This window comes from Macaca fascicularis, chromosome 3 (genome assembly GCF_037993035.2).
Source record: "Macaca fascicularis isolate 582-1 chromosome 3, T2T-MFA8v1.1".
NCBI classification, from domain to species: Eukaryota; Metazoa; Chordata; class Mammalia; order Primates; family Cercopithecidae; genus Macaca; species Macaca fascicularis.
Window position 1 is genome coordinate 170,358,993 of NC_088377.1, and position 18,580 is coordinate 170,377,572.

An 18,580-nucleotide genomic window follows, 5' to 3' on the forward strand; every position below is an offset into this window, starting at 1 on the left:
TTTTTTTTGAGACGGAGTCTCGCTCTGTCGCCCAGGCTGGAGTGCAGTGGCCGGATCTCGGCTCACCGCAAGCTCCGCCTCCCCGGTTTACGCCATTCTCCTGCCTCAGCCTCCCGAGTAGCTGGGACTACAGGCGCCCGCCACCTCGCCCGGCTAGTTTTTTGTATTTTTTAGTAGAGACGGGGTTTCACCGGGTTAGCCAGGATGGTCTCGATCTCCTGACCTCGTGATCCGCCCGTCTCGGCCTCCCAAAGTGCTGGGATTACAGGCTTGAGCCACCGCGCCCGGCCCTTTATCTTCTTTTGTCTGTGTATTTATATGTGTGGTGTGTGTGATGTTTATATAGAAAAGAGCTTTAACTAATTGGTTTAATAATAATAAGAGCTTAAATATTTTGTCAGAAAAGTAAAAAGTCTAATGCCTTTTAGTTCATGTGACTTAAGTAATCTTTGGGAAATAAGCACAGTCTTAAAGATTATTGATAAAATAAAAATATCTTCAAATATTTAAACATTTGGTCTAAATTATGCAGGTCAGATATTAGATTTGCTAAATGCTTTAAGGTCATAAACTGCTTCTTTGACTTTTGAAAATTATCCAATTTATTTTGGAGCTTTAGATTCCAGATAAGGCCTGGGGACATGTGGAATTAGCCATGTCTCCTAGCTATGCAAAAAAGGTTATAAAGCAAACAGATTTTATATAAGAAAGGATCTTGTATGGTAAACTCGTGTTCTAAAGTAAAATGACTGGTTGTTTAAAGAGAGGAATGTTTAAGACAAGTCAGAAAGTTCCAAGCATATTATAGATTGTCTGTTTAAGTCATGAAAGAATTCGTGAAAGGGAATTTATGCAATAAATGTTGTACAAGTTAAAGGGTGTTAGGCCTCCTAAAAGTTTCATAAAATGCCGCTATGACTCTTTTTTTTTCTTTCTGTTTTTTTTTTGAGACAGTCTCACTCTGTCACCCAGGCTAGAGTGCAATGGTGCGATCTTGGCTCACTGCAACCTCCACTTCTTGGGCTCAAGCCAGTCTCCTGCCTCAGCTTCCTGAGTAGGTGGAATTATAGGCATGCACCAGCATGCCCAGCTAATTTTTGTATTTTTAGTAGAGATGGGGTTTCACCATGTTGCCCAGGCTGGTCTGAAACCACTGACCTCAAGTGATCTGCCCACTGTGGCCTCCCAAAGTGCAGGGATTACAGGTGTAAGCCACAGCACCCAGCCACACTATGACTCTTAACTATACAACTTGCCTGCTTTACAGTTAGGTAAGTCCTGGGACATGTGGAGTTTGCCACATCCCCTAGCTATGCTGGAAAAAGTCATACCTTATCTACACTTCTGCCTGGTGTGTCCTAGGCTAGGTTCCACACCTAGTACATAGTTAAAATCCTGAATTTACCAAGGTTTTCACCAAAAGTAAAAGTTGCTAAGGGTTACCATTGTAACATGTGATTGAGACTACTGAAAAAATATGGATTTATTGCCTAAATTTAGAGGGTTAAAAGATTGTTTTAAGTTAGACAGAATAAAGCTGAAGGTTTGAGCAAGTTGTGGAAGGTTTGTGAAAAATTAATCTTGTAAAATAAATTGTGTGTGAACATATTGGTTAAGGTTAAAGGGGTGTTATCCAGTTTTTCTGTAAATTGAGCATTGGAATAAAAGTGCAACAGGTTTTTCTTAAAGCAAAACCTGCTTGTAATCTGCTCTTTAACAAAAATTTGTAAAGGGTTATAAAACATTTATGAAAATCTTACCTTATAGTCAAACTGATTAAGAAATATTTGTCTATAAGGTTTTATTAAGAATTGAGTTTGACAGCAATAATGCACCCATGCAACAGCGACATTTGGCTTATTTGGTATAAAAGTCATATAGGAAGTACTGTCAAATATGAAATGGTATTTGGTTTTCTTATGGCTGTGTTTATATAAATGTGTTATATGTTCCAAAATTATAAGAAACTCCTATAATGCTGATATGACAGTGTATGTTATTAATAATTATAATTGTTATGTGAAATTATTATATGCCACAAGAGTAACCAATTTTTCTTTTTATTATATGCCACAAGAGTAACCAAATTTTCTTATCAATTGTAGCTTTTATAGTGGCTGTCCTAAAACTTTTTACCATCCACAAACAATTGTTATCTTGTTTTAACCCTCTTTAAAAGATGGTTTTATAATCAACTATAGAACTTCAACAGGTGCACTTAGATGCAGGCTTTCTGATAACTTTGGAGACGGTGATATCAGAATAGATGAAAAAACTTTCAGAACTCTCATAGAGAGCTGAAATGTTCATGAATGTCAAACAGAAGTTAACTGCATGGACTCTGACATAATCTATTTGACTTTTTGTTCAAAACATTGCTGATCCTTTGTTTTATTTTTCATAGTAAAAAAAAACTTTTTTTGAGCTATTTACAGCTTTTGGCAATTGAGTAAAGTATACTCCTGTGAACAAAATTTGAAGCATATTTCTTTCTTTCTACCTAATTTATCCAGAATTTGGAAACTATTTGTGAGTATTCTTAATTTATGGCAATATAGCTATTTGCATGTGTGCAACAAAAATCTGTTTTCTTTTGTAACAGGACACAATTGGAGAAACTGGCTATTTTACCAAGGCTTTGACTGGAATGGCATACTTTCCCTTAAGGAATCAAACTTGAGTTGTAGAGCCCATAAACGCCCCTTGGGGAAACTGGCCTCATACCTTGCCTACACAGTGCCTGTACAGGGCTTCTGACCTGTGGTAAGTAAAGAATGTCACTTTCTAACAGGCCCAGGAGCCCCAAGTTATCTTGGAACCTCAAGAGGAGAGGAATTTACTCAACTCATAGGTATTTGAGGGTACAAACCCATGGCAAGGCTTGGCTCAAAAAAAAATCCTATCTGAGATTCTTTATGGAACAGAGTTCCATTAAAGCCAATTTCAAAGAGCTTATATAAAAAATAATTATTCTTGCCACACTTTATACAAATAATCAGGCCAAATATAATAAGGCAAATCAGTGTTACCATGATTAGTCTTTAGTAAAAATGGGAAACTGGAGAGAGAAATATTATATTTCAAGAACTATGGTATACTTGTTATTAAATTCTAGTCTTGGCAGTTGTTTTTAAGTTTGTTTTTGCAATTTAGACTGACTGCTTGTTCCTGTGACCCAACCAGAGATCTCTGGCTGCTGCAGAAAAGAAACAAAAAGGATGGGTTATGTAAAAATCTGGAGTCAATATTCTAATTCTAGGCATGTACTGGAATCATCTAGCAATCCCATATCAGCTTGGTTCCAACAGTTGTCCAGTTCATGGAAAACCTTCTAATTTAGTTTACTTGAGATAATTTCACTGATTTTGCTTTACTCTTGTGGAATATGTTTCTGTTGTACTCTTTGGGTAGGAATAAGGATAAGCTTACTCAACATTTTCTTAAATTAAACATTTATTAATCTTCCAGATATCAACTTTTGTCAGAACTCGGAGTTATGAATGGCCCTTGCCATACTGATGCTTTCTGATTAAGCACCTCTCTACCCTGAACACAAGAGAGAGAGACCCTAATAGTTAGGCAGGAATGTCATTGCCCCTATTCAGCCTGAAGAAATTACAGATGGATCTTTGTCCCTTTGCACCCCTTAGGATTAAGGGTTCTCTTATAAAAGGGAGGGGGAAAATGTCAGAGGCATGTGAACCAGAGCAACTCCATCTTAAATAGGAGCTGGGTAAAATGAGGCTGAGACCTACTGGGCTGCATTCACAGATGGTTAGGCATTCTAAGTTACAGGATGAGATAGGAGGTCGGCACAAAATATAGGTCATAAAGACCTGCTGATAAGACAGGTTGTAGTAAAGAAGTCAGCCAAAACCCACCAAAACCAAGATGGCGACGAGAGTGACCTCTGGTCGTCCTCACTGCTATACTCCCACCAGCGCCATGATAGTTTACAAATGCCATGGCAATATCAGGAAGTTACCCTACATGGTCTAAAAAGGGGAGGCATGAATAATCCCTTCTTGTTTAGCATATCATCAAGAAATAACCATAAAAATGGGCAACCAGCAGCCCTCAGGGCTGCTCTGTCTATGGAGTAGCCGTTCTTTTATTCCTCTACTTTCTTAATAAACTTGCTTTCACCTTACTCTGTAGACTTGCCCAGAATTCTTTCTTGCGCGAGTTTCAAGAACCCTCTTTTGGGGTCTCGATTGGGACCCCTTTCCTGTAACAATTGCATTGGGGTTGGGTGCCCTGTAGCCTTCGCACAGAGTCCTTAGTACTTAGCAGGCTGTCAGGAAGCTCCCATGAAACACAGCCCTCCTCAGGTGCCCACCTGGCCATCACGGCTTACATGTTCCTACCTCCCCTAGGCTATTCCTTATATCTGGGGTACCTTCCCCTCATTTTCCCTGCTCAAACCCTACTTGCCCTTTGAGGCGTAAGTAAACACTGCCCCCACCATGAAGACAAAACAGATGAAATTAAGTTTTAAAAACATATTTCATTTGACCCAATATATCCAAACTGTGATTTCAACATGTAATCAACATATAATAGATTACTATTTTACATCCCTCTATTTCATAGGAGGTCTTTGAAATCCGGCATATATTTTACACTTATGGCACATCTCATTTTGGACCTGGCCACACGTCAAGGGCTGGGTAGCCACATGTAGTAGTGGCTGTAAATTGGACAGCACAGTTCTAGATGTCTCAAGTCAAACTGTGATTCTCCCACCCTGGAGCTTTTGCTGCCTGCCATATCCTGCCCAGTCTCCTCCTCCAGCCTTTGAGCTCCTTGAGTTCATTCACTAACCCAGGCTGAGCACCAATGGGCTCAGAGCTGAGCACGCAGATGAGCTCTGCCCAGCCCCCAGCAGACAGTGCCTAGGTCTTCTCCATTGGGTTCTCTTTCAACACCTCTGTGAAGTATTCCATGGCATGAGGGAAAGAATACAGTGGGCCTGAGGGCAGGGAAGGGGACAGACCAGGAGCAGCCTCAGGACTCACCAGGCACTGGCAGATTCGGCAGGGGTCCCCCGGTGTGGTCCACTCTTGGCCGTGTTCCCAGTGAGAGCCACCTTCTGTGCAGCCTAGGGTTGAGGGGGTGAGCAGAGGGAGGTCTGGTAGGAGCTGGCCTAGACCCCAGCCTCAGCCTGCCCGCCCTCCTTGTCTACATGCCGTCTGAGGGCTCTCTCCTGAGCCAAGACTAGATGGGGTCAGATCTCTGCCTAGATTCCCCAGTGGCTCCCAGTGCCCCAGGCAGGGTGAGGCCTCAGCTCCGTAGCCCACCCTTTCTGGTCTTCCCTGGACAGAGCATGGCCACACCCATGTGCCCCACCTATCTCCGGCCCCTCGTCACCTCTCTCACCTTCCCAGCCAACATCACACACCCACCCTGAGTGTCAGGGCCACACCTGTGCTTGATTTCTCCCCACTTCCTGGGAGGTTCACTGCCTTCATCAGCCCTTCACCAAGCTAACTGCTCTCTATCCTTAAGGGCCACCTGGGGACCAGCTGCCTCCAGGCCGCTTTCCCTCCTGTGCCCAGGCTGGATAGGGTCTCCTTCCTCTGAATCTGCACAGTGGCTGGTACCTGCTTCTATTCCTGCCCTTGACTGGTACAGGATTTTGCATTAGTGTTTGACTCAGTGTCACACTCTAGTGGTCATTCCTGAGGGCTGACCCCATGTCTAATGATTGGGGAGCACAAAGTAGAAAGCAAGCATTTATTAAGCAGCACAATGAGGTATGGAATATCATTATCTGCACCTTACACATGGGGAACTTGTGGTAGAGAGTCACACAAGCCCTAGATGGCAATGGCAGAATTTGAGCTCAGGCATTCCAGCTCCCCCATGGACCAAACCCACCGGAGGCCAGCAAGGTGGGTTCTGGAATTCAAGAAATGGCACGATAGCCTACCTGTGGCTCTACCAGGGAAGGGCCAGGGGCTCTCACCTTGGCAGGTCGGGCAGCAGTGCCCAGGCCTCAGGACTGGCTGTGGGCAGGGGCTGGGCGGGCACTTCAGGGACATGCAGCGAGCTCGGCTCCTCTGTAATGCACCAGTGGCTGTGAGGCTTCTGATCTGGCTCCCGCAGAGGGCAGGGTGGGTGGGTGTTGGGCACCCTCAGAGAAGGGGGACACAGGGCAGAGATGGAGGGAGAGCCTAGCTGGCTCCAGCTCTTGCGAGGCATGTGAGGGGGCTGGAGGAGTGGCAGGGCAGGTATCCAGGGAGGAGCAGGGCCTAGGCCGAGGGGACAGGTGGACTCACCAGGCAGGTGCACTGCAGACAAGGGTTGGAACTGGATAGGAAGGTGCTCCCCTCCTCATAAAGCTGCCCCTCATACTCACAGCCTGTGAAGGTTGGCAGGATGACAAGTGGGTTACCAGGGAGTAGGGTGGGTGAACATCACTTGAGGGAAGGCGTGACCCCAAGCAGGTACTGGACCCTTGGAGTTGAAGGGATGGCAGGGCAGGGCAGGGCAGGACAGGGCAGGTCACCGGGCCGGCAGATGGGGCAGCACTCCCCAAGTGGGGTACAGCTCTCCAAGCAGTTGAGCTCTGAACATGAGAACTGCTGGCACTGCACAGCCCCTGCCTGCAGGGCAGATACTGAGCCAGCCCTCCCTCCCCACACCATCCTCCCTCTTTCTGTCTATTCCGCTCTCCCTCCTCGTCCCTTCCTGCTCCCTCCCTCTCCATTGCCAGAGCTGGCTTACTCTGCAGGCTTGGCAGGCTTCAGCCCTGATGCCTGGGCAGCGTCAGTAGCAGCCCTGCCTAGCCCCCATATTTGGGCTTGGTATGGCCAGGCCGGCAGTCTGCTCAGCAGCAGGGATATGGGTGGTAGCTGATTCCTTTACCTGGCAGGTGTGGATGACACAGGGCTCTGGATGCCATGCTTCCCCAGCCCCGTGGCCCCAGGGCAGCCTGGATAACCAGGCCCTGGCCCACAAGTAAGAGACCCAAAGGACTGGGTGCCACATTAAAGGGACACCATTCACGTGACGGACATCAGCGATTTTAATATTTACTACACCTTTCCAGCAGATGGCAGTAAAGTGTCAGACAGGCACATCATCGGCACAGTTCCATTATTTTACAACAGATGGAAGTAGTGTCTTGAGGAAAGGATGCCTTTTAAAATTTCACCAAAGACATTATATAGGCTAGCAGTGGCCCTGAGGCACCACGTGCCCTGAAGAGAGAGAGTGTGTGTGTGTCTTTTCTTTGTGTGTCTTTTCTTTGAGATTCATAAACCCTCAAGATTTTAGTCCTCTTCTCCAGCCAACACCCCAGGCTGCATTTCCAGACCCAACTGGTCTGAGTCCCTGTCCCACCTTTCTAACTACCAGCTGAGACTCCTCTCTTGGTGGGGCTGCCAGACAAAATACAGGATGCCCAGTAAAATTTGAATTTCAGATTAATAAAACATCATTTTCAGTATAAGAATATCCCAAATATTGAATAGGATATACCTGTACTAAAAACTGACATGCTGTTTATTGAAATTCAGATATAACAAAGCATTCTAGACTTTCATTTGCTAAATCTGGCAACCGTATCCCCCTATGAGCCAGTAACACCCCCCTGCATAGCCATGACCTCCTCTTCCTCCCAGCTCTCTTCACGTCCCCGGCACCACTGCTATCCTAGTGTCCCAAACTCAGCCTCCACTATTCCAGGGGACACAGCCAGTCACAGACTCCTGCCCGTCCTTTAGAAACACCCCCCTTTCTCCAGCCCACGGGACCCCTGGCTCCATGCCTAGACAACTGCTGTCACAGCCCCGATGCCTCTGTCTGCATCCAGCCCCCACCAGGTGAATATTCCTCAACCACCCCCTTGACCATGCCACACGCTGCTTCAGCCGTCAGTGCCCCCCACTGCCCATAGAAGAAAGTCCTAATTGCAAGGCTTCCAGCAGCCTGTTCCCATGGCCTTCCCACATGGCCTCCTGCAACCCACCTCTCTCCACCCTGTCCTTGTGCACGGAGGACCCTCACATACTCCCTCTCCTTCAGGTGGAAACCCACTTTCCCATGAAGACCCAGCTCAAAGGACCCATTGTCTGGAAAGGTCCCCTGACTGCCCAGCCTGGACGGGCTTCTGCTGCCTCTTGTGCCCTTCTCTGGCAAAGCACACACTGCAGCCTTCTACACCTCCTCTTAATCTGCTCATTGGGTCTTACATCTTGTGGTAGCTTGGCTATGAGCTTATCTTCTCAACTAGATTGGAGGCTCCCTGAGGGCAGGAAAAAGATTTTGTGCCTGTTTTCCTATGGTCTCTGGCTCAGTCCCAGGCCAGAGCCAGTATTTGCTGACTTGTGCATGGGTTCTGCACTCCCCTGGCTACTGTCAGAGTGAGAGGACAGGCACCCCTGGGCATGTCCCAGACTCGTTGACCCTCAGGTGGCAGGTTGTGGCTGTGGGCCACAGAAGGCATGCAGGAGGTGGAGCTGAGGCTGGCAGGAGGCTGACCTGGCTCACAGTGCGGGCAGCACGCTCCTGGCTCAGGGCAGGGTCCTCTTGGACATGGCTTCGGGGTGCAGGTGATGGTCCCTTCCTGTGGGAGCAGACTGAGATGGCTGCACAGGCCTCAGAACCCCAGAGCACAGGGCCTCTGGAAGCAAAACCTCAGCCCAGGCTGGGACATGTCAGAGGGGCAACAGGATGAGTCGGCTCTGAGGATGTGGGCTACCCTCTCTGTAAAGGCAGAAAAGAGACATCCCGCCCCCACTCCCATCGTCTCCTGATGCTCTTAACCCTGGGGAACCATCTGTTCCAGGTGCCAGCAAATTCCCCAGAGAGGGGAGATCCTAGGAAGAAGACGAAAGACTTTCTCAGTGGAGGAAGAGGAAGGAAAGACTGGGGGAAGGTGGATGCAGAGCCTGGTGAGGGAGAACAGGCAGGAGAGGGGGTTCCGAGGTAGAAGATGGGCAGTGGAAGAGTGGGAGGTGACATAGGAGGACAAGCAACTATTAACTTGGTGCAAAAGTAATTGCGGTTTTTTGGCCATTAAAAGTCATGTCAAAAACCGCAATTACTTTTACACCAACCTAATACATTCTCTGCCCTCCACGCCACTGTTGGCCAGGTCTGAATTGAGTGGCTTGAGGGCCCCCCAGTGTCCATGGGTGTTGAGCTCCTTTTCCTACTTGAAATCAACTGAAAGCCACCATGGCAATGTGTGGGAGTGGCAGGCAGAGCCCATTATGCGACATCTGGAGTGCCACATTGTGGTGACAGGTAGTTGAAGAGAGGCAGAAAGGTGAGGGACATCCCAGGTGGGTCCTGGGAGCTCACCAGACAGCGGCAGGTGGTGCAGGCGTCTGGGGAGAAGGTCTCCCCGTTGCCGTAGGTCCGGCCATTCTGGCTGCAGCCTGAGGAGACAGCAGTGTCACTCAAGCACCCCATGCCATCTGCAGGCCGTTAGGTGGCCCCGGTGGGCGGATAGGGTGGCACTTACCCCCGCAATGGGGCAGGTGGGCTTGGGGGCCACAGTGAGCGGTCCCATCCTGGCAGATGCAGGCTGTGCAGGGGTCAGGCTCCCAGCGCGCCCCCTCGGGCCAGGCACGCCCCAGCCCCCAGCACTGGGGAGATGCAGGGTGGCACTCACAGGACTCCAGCCGCCTCACCCTCATCTGCAGGTCCTTATTCTGGAGGAAGGAGATGGAATAGCAGGCACTGGCTCAGTGTCCCCACCATCTCCAGCAGAGATGAGGGGTGTGAAAATGAGGCGGGATGAGAAAGAAGTTTGCCAGTTCCAGAGCAGAGATGGGTCCCCCTCAGTCAGCATCCAGCTCAAATGATCACCGTTCTCAGGGGAGCATGAGCTCCATTCTCTTCTTTGGACAAAATGGGGACCCAACCCTTGCCCCAAGAATTAAAGACATCTTTACCCATCCAAAATATTTCTTGATGATGCCTTATGCAGAGCACATTCCATGACATTTCCCAAATACATGGAACAGCATGAAACATGAACTGACAAAACAAATAGCCTGCAGGTTCTTCATTTGTATGAAAGAATAAATGTTAAGAACTGTTCAGGCCGGGCATGGTGGCTCACACCTATAATCCCAGCACTTGGGGAGGTTGAGGCAGGCAGATCACCTGAGGCCAGGAGTTCGAGACCAGCCTGGCCAACATGGTGAAATCCTATCTCTACTAAAAATATAAAAATTAGCCGGCATGGTGGTGCACACTAGTAGTCCCAACTACTCAGGAGGCTGAAGCACAAAAATCACTAGAACCCAGGAGGCAGAAGTTGCAGGGAGCTGAGATCGTGCCACTGCACTCCAGCCTGGGTGACAGATGGCGACTCCATCTCACAAAAAAGAAAGAAGAAAGAAAGAAGGAAAGAAAGAAAGAAAGAAAGAAAGAAAGAAAGAAAGAAAGAAAGAAAGAAAGAAAGAAAGAAAGGGAAAGAGAGAGAGAGAGGGAGGGAGGGAGGAAGGAAGGAAGGAGAAAAGAAAAGAAGGAAGGAAATTGTTCAGATAAGAGCCTTTCCTTTCCATGTGCAATGAAAGAAAGCTCTATTTTAGGAACCCCCTCCAAGGTGAACTTTTCCCTCCTTCCCATTATGAGAAGCCCTCCCCATTCAATGCACACCAGCCCTGTCTCCATGGTACCTGTTCTCTGAGCTCCACCACTGCAGCCTCCAGCCGCCCCAGCCACTCTCGCAGGGGGAGCCACTGCTCCTGGGGGTCCCCAGAAGGGGCTGAGGAGTGGACAGGTGTCTGCTGCCCAGGGGGCTCCTTGGGGACAGTCCCACCTGAAGGGCACAAGAATCCCATGTGGGCCTGAGGGTGAGGGGCTGGCCTGGCCACATTTCCTGGGTTCTGTCTTCTGACCCACAGGGGAAGGGGGTCATCCTGTGCACCCCACCCTGTCCACTTGCCCGCCCACCATCCAGGGAAGGAGATGTGGTCCGTGAGGGTTGGGGAGTGAAAGCTGGAGGCGAGGGCATGGAAGAAGGGGAAGGAAGTTCTGAGTGGACAAATGTGGCCCAGACCAGCTTCTCCTGCTTGTCTGGGTGAGCCACAGGCCCCCCGGCCCACCGGGGGACACGGAGCAGTCTCTGGAGCAGGGCTGCTCTGCAGCCTGCCCCGGCTGATGTCCCCAGCCATGGTGAGGATGTCAGGATCATCCCGCCTCTCTTGGGCCAGGGGCTTGGCCAGGGATGGTTGGGAAGCTGACATGTCATGCTGGGAGGGCCTGGAAGCCAGCACAGGCTGAAACACAGGGGAAGGCCACAGACATGCGCCAGGTGGAGCTGCTTTCAGGGGCCTGGGGTCTGGCTGGGAGTCTTTTCAGGGAGAACACGAGCGGCTCCCATCCCCTGACTCTCTGTCTAGACCTGTCAGAAAAGCCATCACTTTTGGAGAAAGTGCTGAGAGAAGGACAACTGCTCCCCCTGCTCCTGCTCTCAACCCTGAGCACAGTTTTCCAGGCTTGTGACAGGGGGTCCTGGGGGCCCCCACATTGGGTGTGGTGGGCTCCAAAAGTGGGACTTGGCTGCATTTCCTGAAGGGTTTGAGAAAGGTGCTGGCAAGGCCTCCACTAGCTTTGAACACAACAGATCCAGTGAAGGCAGCCTGTCCCTGATTCTAGAAGACACTATGTCCAGGAAAGGGGGACAGGGCACCTCTGAGCTCTGGCCTGGGGTTGGGGATGGTCACTTTCACCTTTTCACTTTGATCCTTCTCCTGCAGCCAGGAAAGTAAAGGCAGGAGGGGAGGAGGCAGACATGGGTCCCTCCTCCAGGCAGGGATCGGCAGGGAAGTGGAGGGTCTGGAGCGGGGAAGTGGAGGGATGCAACAGGAACAGAGAGAGGAGGAGGGAGGGATGAGGAGGAGGGATGCAACAGGAACAGACAGAGGAGGAGGGAGAGCTGGGTCTTTCCCACCATGGCAGCTCATTAGTGAGGCCAGGCCTGGAGTGGCTTAAAAGGGTTTCTCACAGACACTAGGCCTGTGAGATAGGGGAACAATGTCACTCACTGTCACCGTCAAAGGCGGAGGGGATTCTAGGTTAAAATTGAACTTGCTTTGCCCCAAGTTCCCTGGCTTGGTTAATGCCATCCCACTTACTCAGTTACTTAAGCCAGAAAGCTGGGACTCAGCTCCCCTCTTTTATTGTCTGAGTTGTCCCCTAATCCATCCCCCTTTTCTCCTCTCTCCACCTTCTCCATTCAGAAGGCAAAGCCCTGTCCCTGCCTCCATCTGCGTTCCTTCTCTCCACTCGACCTTTCTGAATCACACAGCTGAAGTCTCCCAGGAGTAAGTCCCGCTGGAACGGATCACAAGCACCGCCCGCCTTTCCAGCCCCGCTACTGCCCGCTCATATCAGGGATTCTAACTCCGACCCCGCACCATGGGCAGATGCTGGCCCCCAAACCCCAGGTACCCTTTCCCATCTCCATCCCTGTACTGGGCATCCTGTCACCCGGAATGGCACTCGGTCTCAGTCCTTCCCAAGCACACAGAGGGCGGCCACGAAGGGCGTGTCAGCATCTGAAACCTTCTACCCAATCTGGACTCCCGTGGGACCTCACCCTGCTGCCCAGGGCCCCTCCTCCCAGGCCCCTCTTCCAGTACTGCTTAAGCAGGCAGGCAGAAGGAGTCCGGGAGAAGCTGGATCCTCTGGTACCCCTAGGTGAAGCTAGGGCCAGCCTTGCCTGGAGAGACCTGCAGAAAGAGCTCCGAGTGGCAAAAACCTGACTGGTCCCCCAGGAACTGTACCGGGCTCCCCTCTCAGCCTCCCCTGGCCCCCTGCCGGCACCGAGCCCTCCATTCTCGCTTGTCCCGCTCCAGGGAGGGCCAGACACAGACTCAAAGTCAGCTTCCACAGCGGGCCTGCTTTCTCCCCCTCCTTCGTCAAGACAAATAATTAACTTCAGACTCCCAGATGCCAGGGCAGCCGCGCTCTCTCCCGCCGCCGGCTGCAGGAACCCCCCCGCTCCTGAACCCCCTGCTTTGGCCGCGGTCTTCCCAACCCTGCTCGCTCCCCCGACGGGGAGGACCGGGCTGGCCAGGGAGGCGTGTGAACTTCAGGCAGGGCTAAGACAAGCAGCCCCCGGCCCCGCTCGGCCCCCTCAGGCCGGGCTGATAGGAGGCAGGGGGCGCACCTGGCCGGACCCCAGGTCTCCCGCGCCTGGACTCACCTCCCGCGCCCGCGCCCACGGCCAGCGCCAGGCCCCCGAGCTGCAGGAGAAGGGACAGCGCAGCGGCCCCGGCCCCGGCCATGCTAGCTCCGCCTCGCTTGCCGTCGTCTGTCGTCGCGGCTCAGCAGGCGCTGGGGGAGGCGGGGTGGGGACACACAGGCCGCTCCCACCCAGGCTTTGTTCAGAGAGGGCTCAAACCCCCACCGCGCGCGCCTTTCCCATGGATACCTCCACCCTCCCCGGCCCCGGCCGGTCCTGACCCCAGAGAGCAGCTCCAGCTCGCAGGAAGCCCAGCGTGGGTACAGGCCCTGTCTCCGCTTAAGATCCAGGAGGAGACTCCGAAAAGAAAATAAACCCAAGTCCACCCCTCTGGGGCTCCTGGACAGTCTCCCTGCCCCTTTAAGTTACTCCATCGCCTGGAGTTTCCAGATGGATTTTTCCTCTCTCTCACAGGTTTACAGAAGCAGACTGAGCTGGGTTTAAATCCCTGCTCAGCCAATTCCACGTGGCTTTAGACCACCAACTTCTCTGCGCCTCAATTTCCCTATCTGTAAACTGGGGATCACCACATCTACTTTATAGACTTGAGTAAGCATTAAGTGAGATTATATAAGAATTTAGAGTTGGTAGACACATGGTAAATGCTCAGTAAATAACAAATAATAAGTAGTCCTCATCTCTGAAATCATGGACATGACCAGTGTATTCCTCTCTCCACCTATAAGTTTCTTTCCTGGACTCCACTCAACACCCCTTCCCACTCCAGTAGTCTCAGGCTTGGCCCCAAATGCCAAGGCCACCCCTTCACTGGCTGGTTTCAGCCCCATTCCCACACCTGAGCTCAGGCCTGGCTGTGGGGTGAGCCTGGGTAGGGGGCAGGGCTGGGCCCTGGGCTCAGCAGGCGGAGGGGGCCAAAGGGAGGAAGTGAGGACAGCCGTCCCTGTGGGCCCACAGGGCTGGGAAACTCCTCCTTGCAGCTGGGAAGCAGAGGGTTGGGTCTCGCAGGCGAAGCTCACAGGCAAAAAGGGACATTGAGGGCGGAGCTGTGAACCCTTCCAAAGCTCTCCCTCCCTGCCATAAAGACCAGAAGTCAGAAGCTACCCCTCCCCCTAGCCCAGGAAGGGACTGAGGTCTCCCCAGCCCACTCTCCACAGAGCTTAAAGCTTCAGTAAGGAGAGGGCAGCTTCTCTGCCCCAGGGTCTGGGCCCCTAGTGGGCCTGAGCCTTTGCCACAGGCGGCGGGGAGGCTGTAACGCCACTGTAAGACCTGGCCTCAGTGCCTGGATCTGGGGTCACAGAGGAAAGCCAGGGCCAGCCAGCCAGAAGAGGAACAAGGAAGCGGCAGTGCTATTCCTGGCAGGTTTAAGGAAAGTGGCTTCCTGGCAGGTTTAAGGAAAGTGGCTTTGTTGACTGGGTGCCTCTGGAAGGCAAGTCCTGCAGGGGGCTAGGTAGTGGGACGGTTCAGAGCACAGACTCCGGCAGGGTTGCCACGGCACATCCTGGAGCTCACGCTTTCTGCTCTGGGGCCTCTGGCAGGTCACTTCACTTTTGGTGGCTGATTTTTCTGAGCTGTGACTGGAGCTCTAACAGCACCCACTTCATGGAGTGTTTGTAAGGGTTAGTACCACATGGTGCCTGGCACAGAGGTATGAGCACTTATTACTTCCCTTATGAAGAATGGGGGCACCTCCATCCCCATTTTACAGAATCGGGGAGAATCAGGGTGAGCAGCTCTAAACCACACTGGGAAGACGTACAAGGCTTCCCTGGTCCCACAGCCCCCTTCCAGTCCCTCATGTCCCAGCCTCTGCCCCTGAGCCTGGCCCCAGTCTGCCCTCATGTCACGTTCCCGGGGAGGGACACTGTCCTGACACAGACAAGGTCCTCCAACCCCAGGGGCACAGTGGGGTGAGGAGGCTGTGACTTTACTTCACCCCCAAGGCAGGTGTTTGTAGTGTCTGATTCTGTGCGTGTGTCTGGGTGTGGCACGTGTGTGTGTGTGTGTGTGTGTGTAATGTGTGTTTGGCTGGAGGTGGGGGCTGAGGCTGGGGAGGTACTTTTTTGGCATTCAAGGGACCTTAACTTTGAAGGGGCTTCCAGGGACACTTTCGTCACCCCACTTGACGATGAAGATGTAGTCCCCTTTCTCCTTGACAGTGTAGGTGACATTGTACACCCGGTTCCCTATGTGCTTCACGTACACCTCCTCACAGGGGGTCTTGGGGCCGTGCACGCCCACCATCATCATGTTGGTGCCTGGAGAGGGAGGCAGAGGGATGGGCTCACACCAGGGAGTCCCCTACTGTGACCCACACCCTGCTCCCTGACGGCCTCTTGCTCACACCCTGGGAGACACCCTCCCCCCGCCACCTGCCTGCTTTGCTGCAGTCCACGGTGAAGGAGTTCTTCTGGCCCACGAAGGCCTGGGACAGCCCAGGGCCCCGAGTCACCACCTTGCTGGCATCCGAGGAGAACTTGGGGATGGAGCTGTAGCTGGAGCCCCGGCTTGAGGAAGACTTGGTCACAGTCTCCACCAGAACGGTGGATGTTTCCTGAAGGCTGTGGCCTCCGGACAGCCTCGGACCTGAGGGGCGGGTGGATGGGGCACAAACCTGGTCAGAAGGGCTTCCTGTTCTTCCCCAGGCAGGGGACCTTCGGTCAGCATTGCCACCCTGTGGGACTCACTGCCTGCATTCGCGGCTCCCCCCAAATTCCTCCAAGGGCCACTCTAGAAGCACAGCCCCATTGCCAGCCAGGGCCCTGAGCTGCCAGCTCCAACTGGTGCTCCACCCCAGGGCTGGGGCCTCAGATGCTGTGACCCTCACCCTTGCAGGCTTTGGGAACTCAGGCTAACTCACAGGGTAAGAGTCACTTTACAAAGGAACACCCACCCAACGCATCCTACAGACAGCCTCAAGAGGGGAGCTTGCTCAATACTGACTGTGTCTTCTTGGAGCCGAGGAATATGGGAAGCCAGGAGGGGAGAAAGTGATGCTAGAGCCTGAGGAGCCAGCGCAGGCCAGAGCTGAAGGAGTGAGGGGCCGCGATGGAGAGGAAGAATGGGACTTTTACACCATCATGCCTGACTCCACAGAATGTGTGCTGTGTAGAGCCAGGCCCACCTCTAGCCCTGGTAAACTGACCATGGTGTCTGGGGTCAGACTATGGTCTGGATGTGCGTGGCCACCGGAGCCCTCCAGGCTGGGCTGGGCTGCAGGTTGGATGGACCTCCCCGAAGCCAGCACTCACCAGTGACCTTGGCCTTGAAAGGGCTGCCCACGATGTGCTGGGGGCCACCGTACTTGATGGCAATGAGGTAGTTGCCAGGGGCCATGGGAGTGTAAGTGACCACGTGGCCCTCAGGACACTCCCGACAGTCCAGCTGCACCTTGGAGGGGCCATCAATGGTGACAGACAAGGCCTCCGAGCCGGCGTTCAGGGTGTTCACGATGAACTCTAATGACACACCTAGAGGCCAGAGGTAGCAAGGCTGAGGGCAGGAAGGGCTTGTGGCCCAAGAGGGGCTAGGCTCCAGTTCCCTTGGCAGCCTCTGTGGGAAGCTGTCACCTCCCCATGCCCAGCCTGGCCCCTGCCTGCCAGCCCAGCCTGGGGACAGGAGGAACCAGGGTCCAGTGTGCAATCCTCGGTGCATACCTGCTCTGAGGGGCACTAGCCTAGCTGTGCTGGGTACCAGGAAAATGAGAGATGATGTGCCCTGTCCTGGCTGAGGAAGGCAGAGCCCCACACTGTGTGAAGCAGGCTGAGAGCACAAGGCAAGTGCCTGATGGGCTGTGTCAGCTGTGGGTGCATGAGCACTCAAATGTGGGAAGCTGAGTGTGGCTGGACTAACCTGGGAGGGCTTTGGGGAGGAGGTGGGTCAACAGGGAGGACTGGAGGGGCTCCAGGGAAAAAGCAGATAAACTTGTTGGGAGAGCCCCAGATCTGGAATATGAGGATGGGATGCACAAGTGCTCCTGATGGGCTGGTAAAATCTCACAGCCAACCCCAGGGCCCCAGTGGAGTCCCAGGAGACAGTCCCGTCACTCCAGGAGCTGCAAGGCTTGGGTAGCAGGGGGCCACTAGGGGAGGAAGTGCCACAGCAGTCTTAATAAGAGTAGCCAGACAGCAGGCGCCCTGCTGTGTCCAGGGTTGGTCTGGGTCACATGTCTCCTTGCAAACCCACACCCAGCTCAGGCAGAGGACAAAGGTTTCACTGCATTGGGCCTGATCCTAAATCCCACCCCTCCGGGTGAGCTGCCCATACCCCCGGCCCTGCCGCCCGCCTGGTCCAGACAGGCTGAGGCTCTGGGGCAACAGGTGCCCAGGAAGAAGTTTCTTTCAGCTTCCTCCCAGGGGCAGGGTGGGGGAAGACCAGGGTACAGGGGGAAAACCCCCAAGCAGGGCCTTTAGGTAAAAAGGGGTGATTACCCAGTGCCTCCCTAAACTCTTGGAGCCCCTCAGCCCCAGCCCCAGGCCCCACAGCTATGGGGTAGGGGGAGGGTGGAGGCAGGGGGAGGGGAGGTCTTGCCAGTTTTTTTTATGGACACAGCCGGTGCACTTTCGAGCCCTGGTGACTGGGTCCGCGGAGGCCCAGGCCCACCCCAGTCCTCTGCCCCTGCTCCCCACTTCCTCTCCGCTCCTCCTCCCCCCTTCCCTCTGCCCCCACACCTCTCGCTGTCTCCCCTGGGGCACACCCCTTGGGCCAGCCCCGCGGAGCCACCCCCACCCCCAGGCATGGCCTCTGGACCATTCCTCTTGCTGCTGGAGGAGCAGCACCCTGGTCCTCACCCTGCTGTGCCCAGCGTGGCTGCGAGGCTGGGAAAGTCCCCCACTCCCGCCTCTGCTCCCGGGTACCCGCTCCGCCCCTCCCAGGTCCGGAGACAACTGCGCGAGGCCAGCGCTGGTCCTTGCCATCTCCCCCAGCATCCCGGCCACACTAGTCTCACTTTTCCTCCACATTTAGCCTCTTCATTGTTGTCTTCTTAAGTTCTGGGACAGGACCTACAGAAACCAGCCCAGGAACTAGTGCGCCCCATCCTTCTCCGCTGCTTGGGGGGCCGACGTCTACCATTCCCGGCCGCGAGCCCAGGGACAGATGGAGCCTCTACCTGACACCGTCTTCCCGCAAACTCTTGCACAGTTCCTGCCATTGGCCTGAAGATCTGGGGGGGGGGGGGGGAATGAAAGCTTTAAACCTCAACCTTTTTTTTTTTCCCGAAAGGGTGAGGGTGGCCCGATAAGAGCGTGGGTGAGTGCATGGAAAGTAAGGATCGGGCCTCGCTCCTCAGTGGCCCAAGCCAGCCTCCAGCGGGATGCCCGGGAGCCCCCATCCTGGGCGATGGCGAGGGGAGAGCATCAGAGACTGCGCCCCCCACCGACTCCGCCGCCTGGGCCTTGGGGCTCGTCG

At 53.2% G+C, this 18,580-nt stretch overlaps 2 protein-coding genes across 17 annotated transcripts in view; both read right to left on the reverse strand.

The window, feature by feature from the left end:
- The window catches only part of KCP (kielin cysteine rich BMP regulator), a 37,436-nt gene extending 24,149 nt beyond the window's left edge, over positions 1–13,287 (reverse strand). For all 16 annotated transcript variants that reach the window (XR_012432829.1, XR_010585828.1, XR_012432836.1 and 13 more), the window contains exons 1-8: positions 13,175–13,287; positions 10,641–10,783; positions 9,476–9,665; positions 9,313–9,389; positions 8,488–8,572; positions 6,282–6,364; positions 5,969–6,062; positions 5,019–5,101 (exon numbers count right to left, since the gene is read on the reverse strand). Coding sequence is in view for 5 of the 16 variants with exons in the window: in XM_045388393.3 (XP_045244328.2) it covers positions 5,019–5,101; positions 5,969–6,062; positions 6,282–6,364; positions 8,488–8,572; positions 9,313–9,389; positions 9,476–9,665; positions 10,641–10,783; positions 13,175–13,256 (837 nt within the window). In the remaining 11 variants the exon portion in view is untranslated. The remainder of the gene's footprint in view (positions 1–5,018; positions 5,102–5,968; positions 6,063–6,281; positions 6,365–8,487; positions 8,573–9,312; positions 9,390–9,475; positions 9,666–10,640; positions 10,784–13,174) is intronic.
- A 1,832-nt stretch (positions 13,288–15,119) lies between these two features.
- LOC102117123 (filamin-B-like) lies at positions 15,120–16,840 on the reverse strand. Its single transcript, XM_005550726.5, has 3 exons — positions 16,423–16,840; positions 15,548–15,757; positions 15,120–15,429 (listed from the first exon to the last, which is right to left on the reverse strand). Exons 1-3 carry the CDS (start codon positions 16,823–16,825, stop codon positions 15,242–15,244), a joined length of 801 nt encoding a protein of 266 aa, XP_005550783.3. The 5' UTR covers positions 16,826–16,840; the 3' UTR covers positions 15,120–15,241.
- Between the last annotated feature and the right edge of the window lie 1,740 nt (positions 16,841–18,580).

What these genes read in the sequence shown, in the direction of transcription:
- LOC102117123 (XM_005550726.5), bottom strand. Translation starts at nt 16,825, where the DNA reads ATGCACCGAGGATTGCACACTGGACCCTGGTTCCTCCTGTCCCCAGGC. An exon ending in TTTCAAGGCCAAGGTCACTG is followed by an intron (nt 15,758 to 16,422) that starts GTGAGTGCTGGC and finishes CCCGCCCCTCAG; the next exon opens with GTCCGAGGCTGTCCGGAGGC. An exon ending in CGTGGACTGCAGCAAAGCAG is followed by an intron (nt 15,430 to 15,547) that starts GCAGGTGGCGGG and finishes CTCCCTCTCCAG; the next exon opens with GCACCAACATGATGATGGTG.